The sequence below is a fragment of the Idiotropiscis lumnitzeri genome, chromosome 7 (assembly GCF_059441095.1).
Source record: "Idiotropiscis lumnitzeri isolate Australia: NSW breed Sydney's pygmy pipehorse chromosome 7, RoL_Ilum_1.0, whole genome shotgun sequence".
NCBI lineage: Eukaryota > Metazoa > Chordata > Actinopteri > Syngnathiformes > Syngnathidae > Idiotropiscis > Idiotropiscis lumnitzeri.
The window spans coordinates 4,180,977-4,207,083 of record NC_142397.1 but is presented as its reverse complement, the minus strand read 5'-3'; the positions used below and the strand labels follow the sequence as shown (position 1 = coordinate 4,207,083).

General features: G+C 40.0%; 1 protein-coding gene across 4 annotated transcripts in view; it reads right to left on the bottom strand.

The window, feature by feature from the left end:
• The window catches only part of dph1 (diphthamide biosynthesis 1), a 176,872-nt gene that overhangs the window by 21,824 nt on the left and 128,941 nt on the right, over positions 1-26,107 (bottom strand). For all 4 annotated transcript variants that reach the window (XM_088300663.1, XM_088300660.1, XM_088300661.1 and 1 more), the window contains one exon: positions 4,585-4,706. In XM_088300663.1, the coding sequence (XP_088156789.1) occupies positions 4,585-4,706 (122 nt within the window). The remainder of the gene's footprint in view (positions 1-4,584; positions 4,707-26,107) is intronic.

Below are 26,107 nucleotides of genomic sequence, written 5' to 3'. Positions count from 1 at the left end.
CAACACAGCCCGAGGTGAAGCAAAACTTTTTTTTTCTTTTTTTGCAAGGCATGATTGCATTGTGGAGACCATTGAAAATATGAGGAAGGAGATTTGCGACTGATGTAAGCCGAACATCACGTCTTAAACACAGAGGGTGAAATACAACGTCGCAAGCTAAAATGAAGATGCTGGAATAACAATAACGCTGCTCAGACAGAAAACCTTATGGACTTGAAAGCCAGATCAGAGCAGAATAAGACTCATAAAGCTTCCAGAAGGTACGAAAGGACAAGAAATAGGCTCCTTTTTTTGGGAAGACATGTCGCCAGAGGTTGTGGACTTTACCTTGCCACGTCCTTTGGTTCTACACCAAGACGTCTACGAGGACGTCAAAAATGAGGTTTGTAATCTACAAAGATAAGATGGTAGTCACCTCAATGTGCCGGACAAGGAAAGAAATTGGGTTTTAAGACCCGGCCACTGGAAAACGTCAGCTAAGGAAACAATTCAACCCTATCTGACAGGAACTTAAAAACCTGAGACACTGAATTGCGCAGCCTGCAAAGCTTTTCTTAATTTTCAGTCATGTTTTTGTTTTCTTTTATTCTTTCCAGTGTTAGTGTTTGTAATGCTCGTCCACGCGCATGTTGTGTCGTTTCAGCTTTCTCTAGTTTTCCTCCTTTATTTGGTTTTCTTTTGAAATGACTCACTAAATCCCTATTTGGTTTCTTGGAACTGCAACAACTTCAAAAGTGACACAGATCATGTTTTCTTAAAAGAATCTCACCTTTGGAGGAGGTTATCCGAATGTGTATGGAAAAATGATAGATGTTCCAAAATTCTTCCTAGAGGGGATGGCTAGGTCAACATGTGCTGACCAATCACATAACAGGAGTTCAATAATTCTAAACCAATTTTTTTCATTTGTATTTGGATGACAAATGGAGAAAGACGAACCCAAAATTAAAAGTATGCTCCAGTGAGCAAATCAACAATGTTCTCATATTTTTGAGATGAGACATTTTAAAAACTGACTGACCATACACCTTGACGTTTGTGATGTCATAATTAAAAAAAAAATTAAAAAAAAAAAAACATCAAAGTATAATTCCCAACATAAATGATAACGAGATGAACTTGGAAGTCAGAATTCAAATTCAATACTGAGCTGACGTCTGCATGTATAAAGTGAGAGGTTTTCAAAGTCTTTATTAGAGGACACAATATTAATGGCAAGGTTCCAAGTCATAGAAAAGTGAAATTATAATTGAAAAAAAATAATGAAAGCTGTTCAAAATTATTTGTGAAGATTGAAAAGGAAACAGTCGACTGTAAGAGCAGAGAATGAAAAATTGTCTGCGTTTAGCGCCACTGCCAGTCTATTAAGACGACAACCAACATTTTAATGAAAAAGTCATGAATCTGTTAAGGTGTGGAAAATGAGGCAACTAGAAAATAAAACTACAAATATTCCGTGGAATTGAAATCATTGAGAAACCTATCCAGTTCAACAAATTTGATTAAGATACAAGACATTTGTTAAGACATATTTCAAATAAAGACGGTCAAGGACTGTCGTCAGAAATCAGCGCTCGAGTAATTGAAAACGATGGCACAAACTCAGGAAAATAGGCAGGACCCTACGGACTCCCAACTGACTTGTCCAAAATAATTTTGCTAATCCTGGAAGTTTTGTGAAGCATTACAGAATGGAAAGTTCTCATCGCTCTTTACTCGTGTCCTAATTTACTCGTGAATAAGTGCGAAAAACTGAAGTCTGCTTAGTTCTGATCAAAATTTGGAATAAACTTCACAATATGGTTGAAAAAGGATTCTACCTCCAATTATTAATAGAAATGAAAAAGGATAAGGATTTCTTAATGTAAAAAAATATTTGATATTATAATTCCTTCTCGTAAAGCCATGCCAGACAGCAATGATGTCTCTAGATGACAAAATAACGTCTGCCAAGGTGAAACGGTCTCATTCTTTGAAATGTTTGGAAGATTTGCATGTGGTAACCCATTTATAAAATGTGATTCAATCTATGCACAATTACACAAAAGCAAAAGTCTGGTCAAAATTGAAATATTTCAGCACCATAAATGAGAGAAAAACTAACAAACAGAAGGAAAAAAAAGTTGTCCTCTCTCTCAATTATTGGACATGGAAATTGAGCCTTGCAATCGCAATTTATGCAAACAGCAGCATTTGTAACTTGTCTGAGTCGATTCCAGCTTCACGACATCCGATTAAAGCCTTTAGTAAAATCTCTGGCTACAAAGTAAATAATAGTTAATGTTGTTTAATCAAGACAAAAGCATGCAATTCCCATCGGGATTAAGTTGAATGCAGTCCAACGATTTGAAGATAAAGGTGTTCAATTTCTATTTAGACTCGAACAGGTTGTTAATGCCAATTAGCCGTCTTGATGAAGGAAATCAATGAGTCAATCGATAGGTTGATCTCATTGCCAACATCTGCAATTTATTCAAAATGTTTTCTTTTTTTTTTTCCTACCTTCATATTGACTATTACTACTCCTATGTATTGTCCAAATGGAAAAAAAAAAAAAGTTTGTCAGATTTACTTGAAATAAGAAGCCGAGGCTTAGCTTGTAGTAATTGTAATAGTCTGCGAGTCAGGGGGGTGGGTCAGATTTTTGTCAGAGTTGGAAAATATGTGGTAGCCTTGCAGCAGCGGGAGCTTTAGGGTGCGATCATGTATTTTGTTATTATAACACAAGGCAAAAAATGCAAAAAAAATAAAAATAAATATGAAAAATTATCTGGTTTTTTTCCACCACACCTAATTTCTGAGGTGTCTACAAGAAAGCCTCGTTGCAGAAGTATGTTTATTTATCATCAAAAGAAAAAAAACTGCTGCGGCCAGCAGAAGCGTTGCTTGCAATTCAACTCGTTTTTCGTCTGAGGAAAGACTCAGGATGTCAACTATGGCTGACTCTTTGTCCGATGCTATTTTTTTGTGGTAGAATAATTCAGCGTTTCAATGTTAATTGGGGAAAAACCCGTTCCTGAAAATTGTTCTACGATTAATATATACAGTATGCTAACAAAATAACTTGTACAGGGCAACTCAAAACAAAAGTTCATTTTTCCTATAGTCAATCAATAACATTTTAATGCCCAACATTGCCACAAATTTGATATCCGTTTTAGTTTGATGAGGGTAAGTTTATTAGATTTAAACAAACTCCTCTTTGTACCATTTTAAACTGAGCATTGATTGAAAAGGATGTGTGAACATTTGTCGTCGTGTTACAAAGAATTCTATTTTGATTTGTTTAGTTTTTTGTTTTTTTTTTAAATCTGGGTCTATAGCTGGAGGAGCTTCATGATGACAAAACACAAAAGATGACAGCGGCTTACAAAAGGAGAAACACGAGCGAGAACTTGAAAGTGGAAGACGTTTCCTCTATGAGTCACAACGGCTCTTTTGATCTCTCACGGGTGTCTCGTATAACATCCGAATGATTGATCGGCGGGAAAGGTCAAGACAAAACAAAGACATTAATATTCATATTAATACACTCTGGATTTAGTGGTGGAGGAACAAGGTGGATTGAAAGCCCAAGTCAACGAAAGAACGACTTGACCAGAAGTCAAAAGGCGAAGCCGAGTAAGTATTTGAAAGAGATAGCATCTCGAGTACTGAAAATACGTATTGTTGACGGCCTCCTTTCCCAAAAGACTGAGCGACCGAATCAATACCACTATATATCTTTTCAAAAGAACTGTAAAGGTTTGAAGAACAGCTTTTAATTGGTCCAGTAACTTAATAAGAGAGTATTCTCTTTCTATGCCCACTCTAGCAAAAAAACCTCCAAATTCAAAATCAATTCAATATTTGCTGCTTCAGGCTTTGCCATACAAGTGTGTCCCATCTTAAATGTAAACATACACCCGCATCAGTCGCACAAGTGGAGCGCATTAAAATTCCGCTGACTATTTCTGGTATTTGGAAGAGGCAGCGTTGCAGCAGAACGATCGATTTGGATTTCCTCGCATGTTCGGTAAAAGACAGCGAGTCGGGCGGAGGGTGAAGGTCCGAAAGAAGGTGGAGAAGACCTCTAATGTATGTTCCTCATCGATTTGCTGGGTCAATGCCATGTCGAGGCTCCAAAAGGTCTCGTGCCTGCAACACTCGAGCAGCAGTTATCCTAGTACCGATGTACGTTCCTATTGATCAATACTTTTTTTTTTTTTTTCCAGTCAGAACCCAGCCTTCTTGGAGATTGTCGCATTTTTTATGATGATGAGCAATGAAATGTTTCATTGATTAAGTGTGTGAAATGGATTTCTGATTAATCATCAAGCGATAGTAGCAAAACAGAATGCTTTCTTGTTTTCTTTTTCGCCTTTCCGTCAGAAACGCTCCAAAGAGGTTTTTTTTTTTTTTAACTCAACTCCCAGGAGACTGACACAACCTGTTTGACTTGTGTGTAGAGGCACAAGGAGATGCACCTGATTTCCAAACACACATGGATGCGTGCCAGTCGCTAAACAAAACAGGAGCTCAGAACATTCACAAAGAGAGTCCCGTTACCTCATCGTCACATTTAGTCAAACACAAAAGACTCACCGAGACAACTGTGGCCGTAGTGCACCATGAAGTCTGCTCCCAAGGCTCGTGCGGTGAAGTCATCCAGGCAGCACGCCCCGTACGTGACGTCCCCCATCACGATGGTATCCGCTTCCGTGAATCTGCCGCGAACGCACACGCTAATTAGTGCAGCCCCGCAGAACCTACCCACCCTCCTCTTGACTGCAAACCGTCGCTCGAATTGATTCTCGCGACGTGTGATAATGAGAGAGTTGAATAAGATCAATTGCCATTCACTTACGAAAGGACAGAAATGACCGAATGGTCTGCGACATCAATGAAAGCATACCAGGAGAATTTTTCCAGCAGAGAGACGACCTTGAGACAACCTGTCTGCAGGTTCGAGTCGACCGATCCACCCATCCCTCCATCTTCCCCAACCAGTACAACCTTCATAAATGAACACATTCATGCTTTTTCCACATCTAATATTCAACATCTGTTTTTTTTTTTAAGGCCACTGTGCACATTTGATGAACCCTCCCACCACCCATGCCCTTGTTCATTGCTCTTGCTGTTTTACAATGCAGTTAAGTCCCGAAACTATCGAAACAAGACACATGGCGGGTACATGCAAGCACTTTAGTTTATAATGGGCTCTTAGCGAATATATTGATGGTATGAATCAACAAATCACGTTGCAATAAAGAGAATAGTGAAGGCTACCGCATTCAGCAGGACGATAAACTTTTCAGAACGGATGCCTTCCAGTTTGTCCAAACCACGTGTGTCAGCTCTTTGGGCAAACAGAACAAAACAGGATGTACTTATACAGGTACCTAAGGACCGACAGTAGATCTGGGATCTAAGAATAAATAATCCATCCCACTCCAGAAAAACAACAACATACTTTGATTGCTTTTTATAAGGCAAATTAAATGCTAAGCCAGACATTAAACGTTAAGTAAAATGAATAAAGTCTGCGAGGAAGCGGCGGGGGAGGGAGGGGGGCAGCAAGCCTGAGGGCTTGTTAGGGGAGGTAGATGAGGGGGTGGCTGGAAATGGAGGTACCGCGAGTTGTCTGGCATTTGCAGCGTTATTCTGACAGATTTAGGTAAAACAGAAGAGAGATGGGACAAGGTGGCTGAGGGAACAAAAGCAAGCGATAAACAGACATGGCTGCACTCTGAACAATCTGCAGATACCGACGACTGCTGATAATAAGCCTCCTGCCGCCCAATCGTTCACACCCGCATCCACTCGGTGTGTTCCTCCCGGTTCTGCTCCTCACAAGGGGCTTGAGTCAAAGTTTCTATTTAGTGTTCCCACTCTCATTTTCTCTGATGTAATCTGGTTTGCAGCCTCCCGGGGCTCCTCCTCATCATCCCGGAGTTTTCGCTGCCTATTTTCAGTGTCCCCTTCTCCCCCTAATGGCTGCTCTCAAGTCAAAGGCGGTAGCAGCTGAGCCCTGCAACACACACACCGCCGAGCGACTCTTCGCGAGGTTAAATATTTGCCTTCAAAATCGGAATTACTTACCCTCTCTATTGTCAAGGTTTTGTCTCTGTTGTGTGCAAAAAGACTATGGCTGGGGGTAATTGCACCCACCAAACTTTAATGTCGCTTTGTTAAATGCGCTTGACTCCGTCGCGCCTTTAAAAACTAAAACTCGTCCAAAGAGGCTTACTCCGTGGTTTACAGAGGAAACGCGCGTACTGAAACGATCTTGTAGGAAGCTTGAGCGCAAATGGCGTGCGACCAAACTTGAGGTCTTCCGTCAGGCATGGTGCGATAGTTTACTAATATACAAAGAAGCGCTTAATTTAGCCAAAACTAATTATTATTCTAGATTAATTGTCTTACATAAAAACAATCCTAAATATTTATTTGATACCGTAGCAATGCTAACGCAACAGCGACCAACCTCGGATAGCTCTTCCTATTCAGCTCACGATTTTATGCAATTTTTTACTCAGAAGATAGAATGTATTCGTGATGATATTAAAGACACTGTTCTTAAAATTCCGTCGAATTCCGCGACAAATTGTGTTAATAGGGACATTAGGGCTGATAACTGTCCGATAACCTTATGTCAATTTAAAAAAATATCTCTTGAGAGCCTAACAAAATTGGTTAGTGCGGCAAAACCGACAACTTGTGTGCTCGATCCGCTTCCTGGCAAACTAATTAAAGAACTGTTTACGACCCTAGGACCGTCTGTTTTAAATATAATTAATCTATCACTTACCACGGGTGTAGTACCAGCAGCTTTTAGGACCGCCGTTATCCGACCGTTACTTAAGCAACCAAACCTTGACCCAGAGAGTCTCATCAACTATAGGCCGGTTTCAAATCTTCCGTTTATTGCAAAAATTCTTGAAAAAGTCGTAGCGCAACAACTTAATGAATATATGACTGTTAATAATCAATTTGAACCTTTCCAATCGGGTTTTAGAGCCGACCACTCTACTGAGACGGCCCTTGCTAAAGTTACTAATGATCTTCTCATAGCTATGGACGCCGACACCTCATCAATATTACTCTTACTCGATCTTAGTGCCGCTTTTGATACCGTTGATCATAACATATTATTAAAACGCCTTGAAACGTGTGTTGGCATTTCAGGTTCAGCGCTTTCTTGGTTTAATTCGTATCTGTCGGAGAGGACGCACCGTGTAATTCATGGCAATACGACTTCGGATATTTGTAAGATCATATGTGGAGTTCCGCAGGGATCGGTACTTGGACCTCTATTGTTTAGCATCTATATGCTACCGCTTGGTGATATTATACGGAAATATAACATTAGTTTTCACTGTTACGCTGATGATACGCAATTATACATGCCGTTGGATATAACGAATCCCCGCGACTGCTATAAATTAGAGGCGTGCCTTGCCGAAATTAAACAATGGATGTCTTTCAATTTTTTGCGTCTTAACTCAGATAAAACCGAGATGCTCATCATTGGACCAGCGCGTCATCGGTACCTTTTCAAAGACACCACTCTGAATATCGATAAATGTAATATTATCCAAAAGGATTCAACAAAAAATCTCGGTGTTATATTTGACGCAACTATGTCTTTTCAAATGCACATTAAAAATATTACTCGAACTGCGTTTTTTCATCTGCGTAACATTGCTAAAATTCGCCCAATTCTATCAACGTGTGACGCGGAAATCTTAATCCATGCGTTTGTTACATCTCGCCTCGACTATTGTAACGCTTTGCTCTCGGGTCTCCCCATGTCGAGTATTAAAAGTCTGCAGTTAGTTCAAAATGCAGCAGCTAGACTCTTAACTAAGACGAGAAAGTTTGATCATATTACCCCGATATTAGCCAATTTGCATTGGCTTCCGGTCCACTTGAGATGTGATTTTAAAGTTCTGCTACTTACTTTTAAAATATTGCACGGCTTAGCACCTTCTTATCTCGTTGACCTCGTGGTACCATATGTTCCGTCCCGAAACCTTCGCTCACAAAATGCTGGTCTTTTAGTGATCCCGCGAGCCAAAAAGAAGTCCGCAGGTTCTAGAGCGTTCTCTATTCGGGCACCAATGCTTTGGAATGCACTTCCCTCAGATATTAGAGGCGCCACCTCAGTAGAAATGTTCAAAACACTATTAAAGACGCATTTATACTCTTGTGCATTTAGCTGAAATATTTGTTGGCCTGTTTACTGCCGCTTTTTTTTTCTTTTGTTTTCTTTTCTGCCCCCTTTTCCCCCGGCTGGGGGATTAGGTGACGGTGACCCACTAGGAAGTTTAAGGCATTGACCAACTGGGCATGCACCTGTTCCAGTGATGTCGTCTTCCTGCAGCGCGACATTTGATCAATTTATTTATATACTTTAGCATCTAATTTAATTATTTGTTGGCCTGTTTACTGCCGCTTCTTCTCTTTTCTGCCCCCTCCTTCCCCTGCTTGGGAATTAGGTGATGGGGACATGCTTTGAAGATTACGGCACTGACGAACCGGGAAGGGACCTGCTCTGCCGAAGTCGTCTTCATGCAGCGCCTTTTCTGATTTCCTTATAGTTCAGCACTTCATTGAACTACTTGTTGGCCTGTTTGCTATTTCTGTTCTTTCTTTTCTGTTCCCAATTCCCCGAATTAGGTGATGGCGATTCACTTGGAAGTGGCTGTACTGAATTTACACCAACTGACCGGTACAAGATCGAAGGCTCATCTTCGGATATGCTGCCATGGATATTACGGCCCTGGATGAGGACCCACTCCACTGAAGTCATCTTCCTGCAGCACTTCATTCAATTGACTCTTATATTATCTCATCTATTATTGCATAGCATCATTGTATGTGCCAAATGTTGCCCAGTTGGCATCCATTGCAGCCTGGTCATCCTGGAAGGGGGATTCCCCCATCTGTGGTCCCTTCTCAAGGTTTCTCACTTTTCCCCTAATGAGGTTTTGTGAGTTTTTCCTTGCCCTCCTGGGGGTTAAGATCGGGGATGTCGATTGTGGCTATGTAAAGCCCTTTGAGACTGTCTGTGATTAAGGGCTATACAAATAAAATTGACTTGACTTGACTTGACCAAACATTTTCATTCGCTGCTATCTATTGTTCTGACATCTGATTGCTGTTATAAGCAAGCACCACAATAAAAATACTCAAACAGTGGCCGGCCATTTAACTCAGTCACTACAAGCCGAGTAAAAAAATAAATAAATAAAAAAAATAAAATAAAAAAATGGATCTTTGACGTCTTTAGCCGTCAATGGCAGTAAATTAGTGTATAGGCGCCCAGTCGAGTACATTATCCGCGTCAGATAAATACGCCTTGGACAAATAATAGTCTTTTAAAATGAGGAAGAAAATGGATTGAAATGACAAGATACATTTCTTTGTTTTTGCTCTATTTACTCAAGTCATTTGGGTTTCCGATTGAAAGATTTACAGCTTTTATTTCAAGGTATTTACAGCGTGATGTGTTAAACAAGTCAGGGCAGAGTAAATTTATTTTAAGTCACCCACTTTTCAACTGAGCAAAAGTAGTAGAATGTATGTTATAAAATTGACTTCAAATAAATATTATTTCACATAAGGAAGCCGAACCCTTATTTGCAAAACCGCATCAAAGTCGGTGACGTCACCAGACTGTTACAATTGACATTTTAAATGCTTTTCCAAACCTTTGCTGCAGCCTGTTTGAGTTCAGTTTAAATTATTTGTTTCTGCGAATTTCGGCCTTGAGTTTCCACTTCAAGAAGTATAATGCATGCTCTACTGGGTTAAGATCTGGTGATTGACTTGGCCAGTCTAAAGATCGTCTTCATTTCCCCCCCCCTGCTGAAGTCCTTTGTTGTGTTGGCTTTGTGTTTTGGGTCACTGTCGTGTTGCGTGATTTGACTTTTGCTTATTAATTTGGATGCATTTTCCTGTAAATTGTCGGACAAAATGTGATTGTAGACTTCAGAACTCATTCGGTTGCTACCGTCATGCGTTAAGATAGCATCTGGCACAACTGGAGTTTCAATATCTTGCGCAAAGACGCTTTCCGATTGGGAGCCAACCACTCTCGCACCTCAGCACGCCGGTCAGCCTTCCAGTTGGCATTTTTCTACTCTATTCATAAAGTAAATTCACTGCAGAGTGCGCAGAATAATGCACAACGTATTGGCGAGCGTGGTATCTAATCCGCCATCTATCTGCCAGACACGGTATACTGTTCTCAAGTTATCTCAGCCGGCGCTGCCTATCTCGTCATTACCATAGCCAGTATACTAAACTGTCACGGTAATAAACGCTATGAATTCGATTAAGAGGCTGATACGAGACATGCGATGCCACTCGGACATGGCGGGGTAATTACTACTGAGCCGTGCTTGGTCCTGCATCCCAACGGAACGGAGGCGAGGAGATGGAGCGAAAGACTGCGAGAGACGGAATGGAAAGAGCATCGGTGTTAATCAAATCCCCTTCATAATGTCTCACGCAGGAAATACTGCATGATAGTTTTATACGTATAAGGAACAAATTCGCTGAAACGTCATCATCTTTTCCTTATCTCCGATGTCGGCCGATTTCGAGTTTTATGTATGGTTTGACTCATTTGCGAGCCAACTGAAATGTCATTAAGATCTAATTAAGATGTCAGAGAAGCTTGTGAACTGCTTAACAGCTCGTCCTAATTAGGTCTTCAGTGTAAGTCTCAATACGGATGAGAAAGTACTGAGCGATTTCAATCTTTGTAATCAACTCCACTGCCACAAAAAAAAAAAAAAACAAGTCTCGAACATGACGGGTGTATTTCATGGATGCAAAGATTTCAGTGAGAGCAGTTTGTCAATTTAAGGAAATGAATAAGGTTGCCAAAAGTAGCCGTTGGTATTTTTCTTATTTCAGTGTGGCAGCTCAAACTTGTTGGCATTGTGTCACAACAAGTGAAAAGAAAGCGCGGGGGAATTTTTTTTTTGGCCCATTCCATTCCATTCATCAATGACACCTAACATGTGACAATACAACAAAAGGCGCAAATGCCTTCCTTGACATCCATCCTGCATAAGAGCGATACAGAATTCCGTCTCTACAAAGAAACCAGAAATGGCACTCAGTGGCATGATATCCAACAAGGTCACATTGTATTTGTGTTTCTTCGTCCATCTGTTTGTTTGTTAGCATACAAATTCGTATTTCAAGGATAGGCGACCGAGCATGCAACGCAAGGATGGACGGTGCCATTTCGAGTCAAGTAAATAATGAAAATTCCTTAATCTGTACCTTAATCTCACAAAGTTTCAAAGAATATTTCATGTTCTGTTCGTGAAATTTTGTTATTCAACAAATCAATCTCTTTGGAAACTCAACGCAATTGATGCTTGAGGGGAACGACAATGCAAATTATTTAATAGAGAAGGGAGCTTTTTCAAAACAATGCAAATTTGGATCAACATCTATTTTTTGGTATCCAAATCAACCAGTTATAATCTGTAGCTACATCAAAAACGCCAAATCTTACTTTACTTGGTAAAAAAACTGATCTGGAGAAACAATCTATTCTTTGGATTCTTGCCAAAGACAACAAACCCTTAAAATCCTTAAATCTTTTTAGCTTGAGATGACAGGTGTCAAACTAAAGGCCCGGGGGCCAAATGTGGCCCGCTACATCATTTTATGTGGATCACAAACAAGGTTTGTGCATCGGCTTTGTTCCTTGCTAAAATACCAACTTTCAAATTGTCTTCACTTTTAAAATTGCTATTGCAGCGACTTTTTACTAATCCCTCTTTTAGAATGAAGGTTGACACGCTTGCTCTAGACCTGTTCAGAATTTTAGCAGGAGAAAAAAAAACAACATGGTATTTCTGGGTGACAAAAAGTGACTGCGGACTAACTAAAAACGATGACAAAATGTTATTTGGAGTCGCGAAACCCGAAACACCACAAAGCAATTTTCCCTCTAATGGACACTAAAACCAAACCGGTATTACACTTGCCCAAAACCTGAAAACTTACACGAATTAGGTATGTTAGACAAGAAAATTACAACCACTTATTTGTAAAATTACAAAATCACAACTTAGTTTGTTACTTCTACTTTAACACACATGCCATTTTAAGTATTATTAAGTCCCACTACAATCTATATCAATATGGTCAATGGTGTGGTGTCCAGTTGGTAGATTAAACTGGGGAGGGAATGAAAGAATGAGTGGAGAAATGGAATGCGAAAAAAAGAAAATTAATGAAAATTGTCCGTTTTCGCTTATGTTTCGCTTTCTTCTACTCTGTTAAGCGCTTTGTTACAGCTGTTTAGAAAAGTGCGATACAAATAAAGTTATGTTGTATTGTAGTAAAGTCAAAAAAAGAATTAAGTAAAGTAAAACAGCCAAATCTGCCTATAATTCATATATTTATTGAAAGTGTTGAGGGACTAAAAAAGATTTTATTTAAAAAAATTTTTTTTTACTTATTTATTTCATTAATCGGTTATCGGAAACTACACAAGCATTGATAAATATATTGCAAGATAGTGTCAAAGCACAGTTCTTGAAACAGCGCACTCCTTAATCTGAGGTCAATGTAAAAAAAAAAAGGACACTAATTTCTAATTGGGAGATTTGAAATGTAATGTAACAGCCTAATTAATATGACCTTTGAAGTAATGACGATATATAGATCCCCTCACAACAACCTCATGTTGTTTTGGCAGCAACAAAATGTTTGCTCAGCGCATTCACAAATGAGAGTCAAAGGCACTTCTGTTGGCTTAGTATGTTCTCCCAGTGGGTGTGCGACTTTCCTCCGGGAGCTCCCTTGTACTCCAAACGAATGCAAATTGCACGATGGTAAATGTTTGAAAAATTGGAAATCCATCAGCCTTTCACTCACTGCATGCTGGGATGGACTCCAGCATAAGTTAACCAGATGGTGCAATCCGTCGCTGCAATGTGTTGCATCGACAAACCAACCGTTTTTGCTCCAATAGCTTTCGAATATATCAGTGGTTCTCAAAGTGTAGTCCAAAATTCTATTTACCTTGCAATTATCCAAATGGTTGTACTAACACTTCCAAGATCGCGGCTCAAAAAGTAATGCTGAGAAAAGTTGGAACTAGGGCTGGACGATGATGGAAAAAAACCCCAATAATAATCACGATTATTTTGACAGTTTTTGAAATGACGATTATAAAAAACAATTACTTATCAAACTCAAACTTGATCGTTCGTCATTATTCAACTACCAAAACTCAACTACTCAAAACTACCATCACCCTTTTTCATCCCTGCACATTGAACACTTTATTCTTAAACATGCAATTTTGTTTGTCAAGTAAATTAAATAAATAAAAAAAATACAAGTAAAATAAAAAAAATGAAATATCATGCACAATTCAAGCCTCTCATATTTTCATTCTGTTAAAGCATCTGTGTATCTATCAGCATCTTTAAATATGTATTGGTATTACAATTAAAAAAAAAAAATCATTGACTCTTTGAAAACTCACAAGAACATAAGTAAATTAAAAATGTACTAAAACAGTGGCCTCTTAGCGGCAGTGTGGTACTGTACGTGCTTCACATTAATATTGAAGTGGAAAGAGAAAGTTGCGATTTAGCTTTATTAAAATAAATTAATTTTGACATATTAGGAAGAATTCATGCCTTTTAAAATAGACTTTCTGCTCGGGTTCCTACAACATGTATGTGTACTTATTCATTATTTAAAGGATTAGCATTCCTGGAAGTCAGTGCTAATTTTCCTGTAGCATGTCAATGGGATTTCACATCGACGTTAGCATTAGCAATGGTAATCATTTTAAAACGAAGTTTTATTTCGATAGTCAATGTGTGCAAAATTGTTTTGTTTAGTTTAGTTTTTCAGTCAATTCCAACTTTGTTGTCAATGTAGTACAATTTAGAGTTCAAGTCATCATGTGTGATGCCAAAAACTGTGCGGCAGTTTTATGTCATTTTAGTTGGATTTAGCGGTCCGACTTTGTATGAACCGTCTTATGATGAGACATTTCATAGTTGGGGAAATTCAATTCACGTACTTCCTGTGCATGGAAATGTTGCCAGAGGTTCCGTCCGCTGTATTTTGTTATATTAGCATAATCAGCCAAGAGGGAGTCATTTGTCGCAGCAACCATGTGCTTGTTGCTACCATACTCAGTGGTCAGTCAAGGTAGGGCAGTGACATTTAAACAATTTATTTTAAATGGGAAGTCTTTAAAAAAAAGCAGAGGTAGAAGCTATGAGACAAGCAGGTCAGTGAGATGCGAATAGGTGCAGGAGCAGAAGTGCTCTCGGCACACTTGCCAATGGTACTTTGCTCTCTGACAGCTCAAATAAGCACGTGCGCCGCATTTGCATAGCAAGTCACGGGCGAACCATCCCCCTTGGCTCATCTTTTATTCCATTACATTTACAGGTATCAGTAACCATCGGTCTATTTTGTGCCCCTGAGTGGCCTTTTGGCTCCGGACCCAAGCAGAAAAGAATCTGGAGCAAGGGTAGAGACACCATCAGTTCACTTTTGGATAAGGTAGTGTAATACGACAGGACATGTCTGTCAAAATACTGAAGTTTCTCAATTTTCTGTCTCTGTAAACAAAACTCACATACACACCTTGAGTCAATTCTATCTGGTTGAAATTGATGAAGTCATATTCATCTAATTCCTCTTTTGCTCATCCCCAAGTCCGATACCCATCATCTGTCCCTCTGCTAATTCTAATCATTTTGGCCACTGCCTAGTTTTTTTTGTGTTTTTTTTCTCCCACCTCTTACGCTGCTTGACACAATTTCCAAAAGCTGCCGTCTATCATTTCATCTCTCGTTTAATGTTAGCAAACGGCCACCCGGCCGGTATTTTCACCCACCTTGATGAAGTTGCCCTATATTTAGCAGGTTCTAAACCAGGTGTGGGCAAACTACGGCCCGGGGGGCCACATGTGGCCCGTTAAATGTTTTAATCCGGCCCGACAAACTTGAAAAAAATTAAATGAATAAACCTTTATAATGTTTTATTTTCGAAATACTGTGTTTTTTTCAAATACATATATATTATTGTACTGCTTTTGTTCACTTTCATTTCAAATTAAATGAATTTTTTCTCCAATAAGGTGAGGTTACCAAAACACTCCATCTATCTGCTCCTGGTCCGGCCCCTCTGTCAAATTTTAGAACCCCTTGTGGCCCGCCAATCAAAAAGTTTGCCCACCCCCGTTCTAAACCAATCAGCGGCCCGTCCTTATCCGGACGGCATTATGTGCTGGCGCTGCGCACACCGGCACTCCGCTATTGGTGCACACTGAATTTGCGAAAGGCTCGGAGTGAACCAGGGTAAGCTCAGAGCGTATTTCTGAATGCGCCCTTTAAAGGAATGTATTTTGTCCATATCTCATAGCGCTACTAGACAACAAACATATTCTCCAGGCCGCTAATTTGACACACCTATGATCGATACAATGCACAACATGGCCGAAAAGAGTCCACTTTCACCTCTTTGACACAATGCCCAATATCTATAATAAACATCTTTGTGATTTAATTTGACATTCGATAACACAAGTCCCATTTCCACAGGCGTCAGAATGGCGCCGTTCAGACTTACATCACGGCCCGTTATGTCGTTATTGTGCTGTCGCGCTGGATCGGGATGCTATCGCCATCGAGGGACACGTGCTGTGATAGTGAGCATTACAGTTTGATTTGCACGCTTCGCGACAAGGGCGCAGTCATTTAGGAGAGAACAGATGCTGATGGCCTAGGTGCGAAAACAGCTGCTGCGCAAAATGTCGTGCATCTTCCACATGACAAAAAAAAAGGAGGGTGAGGGATCTTTTGGTGAGGATGATGGATTTGTTTACTTAGCAAATAGGATATTTATACTCTGCTTTCAACTAGCGCAACATGGAAAATGACCGATAAAGTGCTCCCCTTGACAAGCACTACTTACACTTTTGTTTTATTGTCACCCTGGGAGTGACGCCGCCCGTCCTACAGAGTGAGTATTTAGATATGGAAAATGTGAAACATGTCTCGGAGCAGTCGTTGATCATCTGCCAGGGACACCGAATGCGCAGAGGGGAACGTGGGGCAGCGAGTGGAGGATGGCGCTTCGACAGATGTTTAGTGTAATACCATTCGATAATCCTTTAACTCTCCCAAAAACAAGATCATTACGCTCGTTTTCTGCTCGTGCATGCTATTTGCAGCAGGCTGATCCAGGGCTCGTTTATTTTAAAGATTACATCTTCTAACAACGCCGAACACAAATTGCACAGCAAAAGATCCCGAAAGGGTGCTAAACAAACAAGGGAGTGATAAAGCAACCAATGTTGGAACTTTGCCAGCACATGTTGGCGTCATGAAACCTCAGGGATGAAGAGATTTGACCACACGGAATAATCTGCCAAAGGAAACAAAAAGGGAACGGAAAGGTAAAACGTATTAGTGATGTAATGCCACGAAAAAGAACCAAAGCCGGCTTTAAGCATTGTCTCGTGTCTTGCGCAGCGAACTCATCTCACAAGAAGCTCAGGGAAGGCACACACATAATCTTAAAGGGTGAAGGCCAAATGTTGGACAAGTGTCAGATGAGACAGCATGAAAATGACGGGATGTTTGTTGCCCAAATGACTTGATGGAAAATTCAGCACCAGAGAGATGTTAAATCATAGCCGATGAGCAGGCCACTCTTAAAAGACACATTTGCTTGCCCAATGGCTTGAAGTCATCTGGCCACTGGGCTATTGTGGTACAGTGATGTCAAGTGATAACATTTTTTAACTAATTAATCACAAAAAAAAAAATCTGTAATTAATTGAAAATAATCACATTTTTCAACTCAAATTTTTTGTGAATAATGGCTAAAATCAACAAATATGAAGTATATTCATGGGGAAAACTGCTTTGATGGTGAAGCGTATGGGACATGAATTTTTTTTTTTTCATGGAGTACAAGTACAAATACAATATTCCAATGATTACTTTAAGTACAAAATGAAACCTCGATATTTTTGTCTGCTGGGTCCGCCCACAGGCCGTACGACCCAGTACATGCGTGACATCACTGGCAGGGTCGTCTTCAAACTCTGAAGTTGGCGTTGACAAGCGGTCGATAAGAATTGGTCGCTCCGTTTTTTATTTTTAGTTAGGAGGAAAAAAAATTGAATCAGAAGAAAAACACAGCCAGAAAGTCAAAGATGTGGCTCCATGACGTCGTATTCGCCTTCTTCATCATTTCGCTGTCGCGTACCAATTTGAGAAACCGTTCATCGCGACGTGGATTTTTGAGTTTCTAATATAACATTCAAATGTCTAAAAATCATCTCGCATACACTTTAATTGAATTGAGTTACAGAACAGATTTAACTTCCTGTAAAATTGAAGGAACCGCTGTATTTGCCGTTGATCTCATGATCATCGGACATGTCTGAATGCGAATGCTACCGATAGTCACTCAACAATTTAGAAGAAGAAGTACTGTATTAACACGTGAAAATAATGTACTTACATCTTTCTGATCACGCTCTGACAGCATCATTTATCACGCAGAGTGCTTCTCTGCCACGCTCGTGGTGACATGAAGGATGATAAATAACGCTAATGATTACAAAAGCTCTTTCTGGTTGCAATTGATGAGGCCACATTCATCTAATTCCTCTTTCGCTCATCCCCAAGGCCGATACCCATCATCTGTCACTCTGCTGGTTCAAATCATTTCGGCCTCTGCTGCTTCATTTTTTTTTCCCCCTTCCTCTTATGTTGCTTGTCACAATTTCCAAAAGCTGCCGTCTATCATTTCATCTCATTTAATCTTTGCAAACGGCCATTGAGCCGCAATTTATTTTTTTTTTTCCAACTTGATGAAGTTGTCCTTTATTTACGGTCTAACAGTCTGTTGCAGCTGTTTTCTCTCCTTTCTTTGCTCAATTGCAAGCGTACCGTGTGAAACAATCAATTGCGGCTCTCGGTTTTCCTGTACAGTAAAAAAAAAAAAGAGTTGTCTTTTTGTGTCCAACCCAAACTTCAACTGAATATGCGTTGCCAGCAGAATTGAAGTCACATGATGTTTGCAAAGCATATCCTCAAGTCCAATCATTTTTCATCTAGCCACAATTACAAGAACATGTGGCACGGCGCTATACAAGCAAAAGTGATCAAGGCCACGAGGAGCGGCAGGGTAGGACGGAGAGAGAGAGAGAGCGCTGCATAACCTTTAGCGACTGAACGCTACTTATCGCTCACGCCGCTGAGAAGAGAGGAAAATGTGTTTATATGATTGCTTCATAAACAAGGATTCAATCTTCTAACCCAGATGCCATCTTCACTCGTGGAATAACCAAACGGCCGCTTTCACCTGCATGCACTCATTACTATTGCCACTTCTCGTTTGGAAGCCAAGGGGAACACATTAGGAAGAAACAAACACCATCGTCACGCTTTCTTATACTTCCTCGTCCATGTTAAACAAGAATTATTATTCCAATGTGAATCTCTGTATGGAATGAACCTACTTTCCTGTCATGACAGCTCAGGTAATTTCCAAGTGTGAGATGCCAAGAAGATGGTGTATTATACTGTGTCAGAGCCAATTGGGTTTTCCAGTCTGTTTGGACATCTTGTCCTCCTAGATGAAATGCGATTTGAGCTGAGCGAGAGCATTGCTGCACCTTCAGGGTTTTTGTCCATGAGTCTCCGTGCAACTGAGGTGTCGCCGATTCACTTAACACCCTGCTGTCCGGCTACCTAACTAAAACATCGATATTACCTTCAAGAAAAAAAAAAAAAAAAAAAAAGTACCTGGCCTTGCCGTCGGTGTTAGGACGTGGACATGGTGAGTTACGGCAAACGAATAAGTCATTTTTGGAGGTAATGTTTAACAAAGCATTATCTGCTTTCTTCCGGCATAATATTGTTGAAGTTATTAAAGAATAGATGAGGTAGGAATAGGAAAATGTCACTGAAAAAAACATGAGGGTGAAACCGCGTGAGCAGACAGCAAATATATCTCATAGTAATAGAAGCTAAAGACCTTTAAAGTAGTTCTCTCTTGAGTTTGGTAAAATTGCGGAAAAATACGGCCATCTTGTGCCATTTATCCTGTTCAGGGTCACAGACCCCGTTCGAGCTGGCTTGAGGAGTCGGGAGGAGAGACTCTATGGCTGACTGTGAGTCAGTCAAAGCAGGGATAGACATTTGAGGACATTTTCTTGGTCGATTAAAGAGGAAAATGAATGATGAATTCATCAAATGTCATCAATTGATATGACTTTTAATGGCGATCGTATCATACACCACCCTCTCTTTTATTGGTCTTCAGGCCACAGTTACATCCGTTTCTAGTTACATCGACACTTTTTTAGGACATTTATTAATTCAGTCATAGTACAAAAAAAAACAACATTTTTTTGTTAATGACTTTTGGAATTGTGCAGATTTTCAGTAGCAACTAGGGTGGAACCAAAAAAACTATTTGAATCGGAAATTCTTTTTTATTTGAAAATGCATGTACATTGAAAGGCGCATTTATAGTCCTGACAGGTTCATTCAAATGCCTGTAAGATCACAACAAAAAAGAAATCATTGCATCAACCTCTTTAATACTGAACCGTGCCATATCGAACCAAATCGGAGTCCTGCTCAGTCGAACCAAATCGAATCTCTCCACTTTCAAATCGAAGCACCCACATAATCGAAAACCGTATTGAATCGTCTTTTGTGGTGAGATGCACACCCCGAGGAACAACACACCAAGGTCGAGTCGCAAAAATGCCAGCATAGCGACATTGACGGGGGCTTGCTTGTGACAGAACTGCAACTCAACCATGGCATACCTTTCAACATCCCCTCCGCAACACAGAAAATTCCTGAAAACAACACACTAATTATACACATGCCATCCTAGCACATGGACATTTATTCCCTTTGTGATCGGCGGTGACAACCGGCATAAAAGGGGCTGCTGTGGCAATATGAAGGCATTCGTTGTCGGCGCCAACAAGTCCTCCTTCCTAATGGTAGTCTTGACATTTTACCCCGGGAGGCTGTAGGCTGTGGCTGCCGCGCCCACAGAAATGATTCAAACGGCTGTCCAGAATACAGATGGATCTATTTTGATGGAGAGAGACGACTACGGCGAAGGACCCACAGATGCCTCGGGGCTGTGTGGGCAGTCTGTACCTTGATTTACCAACACATTGCCTCTGACAGGTCTGTTACTTTGAGCCATCTAGTGCCCATGTTTGACAGCCGTCTAGACGTGTACATGATGGAGAGAGACAAAGAAGAACAGGTACAGGACGTCAATTGGGCCGTGGAGCCTTCTGATGCATTTTGTCAAAATATGCAACTCCTCCAGCAGCTTGAAAAATATAGCTCAGCTCACTTGCAAGCTCAGACCTGAATCTGTAGCGTTTTCACAGATTGCTTTCATCTTCACTGGGTCTTTGTTTTATAAATGGCATGTTCAAAGAGATATATTATTTAGGAAATCCAACGGGTGACTCAAAATGTGAATGCCCTTAACAGTGACGATTTGGAAACTTGAAAATGTGCATCTAAAGTAGTCGAAAAACTTTGTTTGGACGAGGGCTTTGCAATTAATCGAAATTCAATTACGATTATTACACTCAGCGATTACAAAATTGGCATATTGTAAAAAATATTATTTATAGTATATATAATAAAACTTAAAATAGTACTCTATAGTGAGTATACTAGAGTTCAATATTCAGTTTTTGGTTGCATGAATTAATTTTTCCTTATAGAGAAATTATTATTTGCATTATTATTATCATTATTATGGTTATTATTATTATGCATTATTATTTATTTATTATTATTCTTAGGATTATTATTTAGTTATGTTCCCGGTTTGTTTTTTTGGTTGGATTCTGCAAAATGAGGCACAATGTGGGTTCCATAACTGTATTAATGATATGCTCTGTCTCAGAATTAAAAAATATTTGAAATGTAAATTACTAAAATAATTGTGATTAATATTTTTTTCCATATTCGAGCAGCACTAGGTTGAAATGCCATCGTAACGCCCCAAAAAATGCCTAAAAAAAAATACAGAAATCTATCAGTGCGTTCTGTTCAACCTTTCATTCAATTCTTCAGGATTTCCCCCATCCAATCTCTCAAAGTCACATTCACAAATCATGTTAACATATGACATTAAGAAGTAGTACGGTTCCTCAGGTGTTTTGCTCGTGAACGTCACTCAACCTTGCCCTCAGGTGGCAACAAACGGAAAACAAGATCTGGGCCAACTGCGGTCAACAAAAGAGTCAACATTAATTTAGTGCAGCGGTGAAAAGATGCCCAGCTTTTCCATGGCATTGCATTTTTTGTTCTGCAGTATTTTGCACTTTTCCACTTTTCTTGGCACTTGTATCCCACTGACACTGAAGCATCACATCCCAGAAGGCAATACCTGTACAGAACGAGAATGGGTTCAAGACCTCTGCAATACAGTAACAAAGCTGCCAAGTGTGTGTGTGTGTGTGTGTGCTTGTGCATTTTAACATCTTGCAGGTCAGATGAGGAAGATTGAGTTTGAGTGGGTGACGAAAAAGACGAAGATTTGTCAACCGAATACTAAAACTGGAACAAATCTAGCCTAGAGTCAACGCGTGTTGCTTTTGGCCACTATTTACAACTATTATGGAGATTTGGTGTGACTCCATCAGCTCAGACTCTTTTACATTTTAAACACTATTTATAATGGAGCTTTGCGATGGTTACAAATTGCAAATGCCTGAAACGTTGCTGAAGATTGAAAGGCAGGGCTGGAGGACATATCTGTGTGGGCTTAGTTACACGTCTATCTTATTCAAGGACCTTTTTTTTTTTTTTTTTTTTTCCCTCTTCCTACTCTTGTTTCTGTTTTAATAAAAAAAAATCGCCAGTCTTTTTCTGACTGCATTTTTGCAGACAAAAATGAGCTGATGGCTTTTTACATCACACAGGTGACAAATATGTGAGCGATGGCCACTAATAGACGCCAGGGAGATAACATTTTGAATTTGCAAAGGTTATTAATCCTAAAATGTCGTAAATGAGAAATCAGTTCGCCTCAACAGGATCGACGGTTATGAGCGTGGTAATCAATTAACATTAAGCGTTGATGGTGATGGTGGGGAATTGAGTGTTGATTAATCACGTCCTGAAGCAATTGAGGCAGAATGAAAGCGGGCGAACGATAGCGGAGTCGGCCGTTTACGAGGTTCCAGACATACGATGTTTTGAGGTTGGGAACGCAAAACGAACTCATTAGCGTCATGAAGCGCAAGAAAGCATTGGAGTTCACAACACTCGGCTTTCAAAAGAAATCGCCAGTCCCAAGGAAATAATAAAGAAGAAGGATTATGAATATTCCCCCTAGTCGATAATGGACATTTAATTAAATGCCTTTGCCTAGCTAGACGGTTATCGATCACTCGATATCATGAAATGCAGAATTTCTGGTTATATCAATTGACATGTTTGCAGGTTCCCACACGTGAAAAGACAGGGAACATTTCCTCGCTCACAACTGCTTTTCACTTCTAATATCCTTTGGAATTGTGTGCTCAATTTCCTTGATTTATGTCATGTTTTGTCTTGAGGCAAACCGTAGACTACGTTCCGGGCAGACAATTCTATGTAGCATCCAAAGGATTTTACAGCCCCGAAAAAAAAAAAAAAGTCCTCATTAAATACCATGGCTGTCCCCAGGATTTGGACATGGTGGCAGCAGCATCGGTAGCATTTGCTCGCTGTCGCTCTCCTGGCTTTCGCCCAAGCAGCGACACAAGTATGTTCATAAAGGTATCTTTCAAAGCTACAACGAGACAGCTGACACCATCAAAAGCCGTAAAAGATACGCTGCAGTGACAGCGCATGAATCACTGCCCATCCGCGCAGGCTATCGTTTATCCTGAAAGCTTTTTGTTTACATCTTTGACTGGCTGACAATGTCGAGACCAGCAAACGAAACTGGCGAATGAAAAACACAGAAAAATCAGATAAGGGGTGTTTACGTGGCAATAAATCAACTTTTGCTATTCGCTTTATACTGACAAGATTATTTAGACTTCAATCGATTTGGGTGTTTAGAGTATATTTATAGTACATCTGTCTGAATTAAGCCGGGAGACAGGAATCAGCCACCAGTCGTGCAAAAATAAAAAACTGACAGGGCAAGTGTAACACTATTAATAGAGAACAACTCCATCAACAACATTTTTTTCAAGAAATGGTAGAATATATATATATATATATATATATATATATATATATATATATATATATATATATATATATATATATATATATATATATATATATATTAGGGCTGTCAAAATTAAAGCGTTAACTCAGGTGATTAATCCAAATTTTTTTAACTCAGTTAACTCAGTTTGATTTACTTCAAAATTAATTTGCATACTTTGCAAATATCGGGCCATATTAGCTGTGCATCTTTACCACGTCTCAGAACAAGACACGGTGTTCAAGTTACCACTGCGCCTTGCAAACTAACACTGCTGGAGTGTGGCGCTTGTGGGCACTTGTGAGAAATGTTTCAAAGAAAAATGGCTGTAAGGATGTCTCCATTTAGATCATATTCGTGAATCCAAGAAAGCTATTAGAACAGTCTTTGAATTAAATATACTTCATATTGGGTGGTTTTGCACCAATTCCAAGATATTATTCAACTAAATATCTGTTACAAGCTTCGCAAAAAATAATAGTTGAAAAATGCGATTAATCGCAATTAATCATGGATTTTTCAACTCTAGCTGCCAGTTTGCACTCAGTAGGAATTGGCTGACCATTCCACAGAAGCTCCTTACTCTGAGGGGCAGCTTATCTTTTTATTTCCACTGGCTACTGTGGACCTTTGCCCCGTTGATACTAGAAGCAAGAGGAAAGCTCGTCAGCTCATAGCGGGGTGACAAAAGAGCGTCTGCCTGCTGGGTCAACGCCCAAAGTTTGCATCACTGCCTCAGTCTAGACAATAGCTTACCGCCCGTTAGTCGACTGAAAGGTTGACAACGGTGGATGGTGAAATATGCCTGGTGACAACCTTTCACCCAGGTTGTCTTGTATAGTTGAATAAATCGTTAGGAAAACCAGCACGGTTGGCGCAAAATGTGAGCCCCACAACGGTCGTAAATTGGAAATCTTTAAGCTATGCCTCCAAAGTTGCACCATTAACGTCATCATATTGCGGAATCCTTCAGCAAATCTATCAGTGCATTGTATTCAACTTTGAATGTGGTCAACAAAAGTGTTAACTTTGTAGGGAGTGAAAAGCTGCCAGATTCTCCGTGACCTCAAATATTAAAGTACCATATATCGTTTCATTGTGTGCTTCAAGTGCAGCTGCCAATTTGTCCTGAGTAGGAATAAGCTGACCATCCCGCTGAAGCGCCTTACTCCGAGGGCAGCTTAGCCCTTTTTATCTCCACTGGCTGCTGTGGACCTTTTGCCCCATTGGTAAGAGTCGAGCTCGTCAGCTCATAAACTGGAAGACAAAAGACTGCCTTCCTGCTGGGCCAACACCCAAAAGGTTACATCACTGCCGCGGTCCAGACACTACCTAGTAGACAGACGTTGACAATAGTGGACGGCGAAATAGGCCAAGCGAGACCATTTCAGGCGGGTTGGCTTCTGGCGATATCCCTTGACCAAATCGATTAGCGTAGTTTGAGACATATGAACCGAGGTTGGTTGTCATCTTGCGATAAATGACCACCACAAGAGTCCGATTTTTCTCCTACCAGATTTCATCGCTGTTACTCGCAATCCAACACGTCAATCTTTTGACGGGATGAAGCAAATTCCAAGCAGTTGTTATCGAAACTATTCTGACTTGGTATGATCAAGTGTTAATAGGAAAAACTAAACCAGTATGGAACCAATACCTCTAACTTGTCTTGGCATTCTTGTTCCAGTTTAATTTCCACAGCAGTTTTAGCTAAGCAAACATAACAGGACGACTTCGAGATCCACTGTCAGTCCTCAAATTATAAATCACAAAGATGATGTGAGCGGCAATTAAAACTTCTAATCCTTCTTGCCCATTAGCTGTTCAATTGTTACGCCTTTCGCAATTCAATATTTAGACAAGCAGAGGCATTAAATACAGGTTTTCAAACCTTGGACAACAGTTTATCCTCAATATTAAAATCGTGATTAAAAAACTGATTCTGAACCCGCTTTTCCGAAACTATCTAATTCAAGGGCAGGATTAATGGCGAAGAGCGATCAAGGTTTATCAGCATTTGCATCTCATTTAAACACTTATCACCGCAAATAAATACTTGCATCAAGTGTTTAATCTCAGGGCATGACGACTTTGCTCGGACAAAGACGATGAATTAGCCTCTTCTTTGAAAGCGATAAACAACTCACAATGCCCCGGACCTGTGAAGGTTTAGATATCCAAGTAAAATTTTCTTGATCGAAGCCTGTCCAATGATTAAATGAGGCTGAAGCTCCAAATCACATCTGTTCTCTGCCATTGTAGTCCCACAAAAAAAAAAATCTTGGTAGGCGAGAAATTCAGTTGAAGGCTGAGCCTTAAATGACTCAAGTCTTGTTTTTTTTTTTTTTTTTAAGCATCTCATTGGAGGAAACAGAGTTGATATAGCAGACTCTATAAAGGTTAAATTCAGCCCTATCAATGTGGACTGCACAGGTGTGCAATTCTAAAGGCACAGCACAGTGACAGCTCTGAGTCAGATGGAAGCAAGACAGATAAGACCAAAGCCAGAACATCAGACTTTCCATTTTTCATGATAAGGAAAGAAATCGGGACTGGAGATCCATTGATGGAGGTGTGATCCAGTACATCAGCGCTGTTCAAACCCACGTTCAAATCAACTTAATTATTTCATTATTTATTTATTTTTTTGATAATTTTCCCACTCTGAAGCGCAGTAATGAAGTCAAATCGCTGTTATCCTACTTTCCTGCGTCAGATCTAATATCCACAGAGCCTTAAAAGTTCATGGAAGCACTGGCCATTATATCCCCTATCCGGCCCATCTCATAAACAGGTTAGTATCGACTTAACATCTATAAATGGAACCCACTCT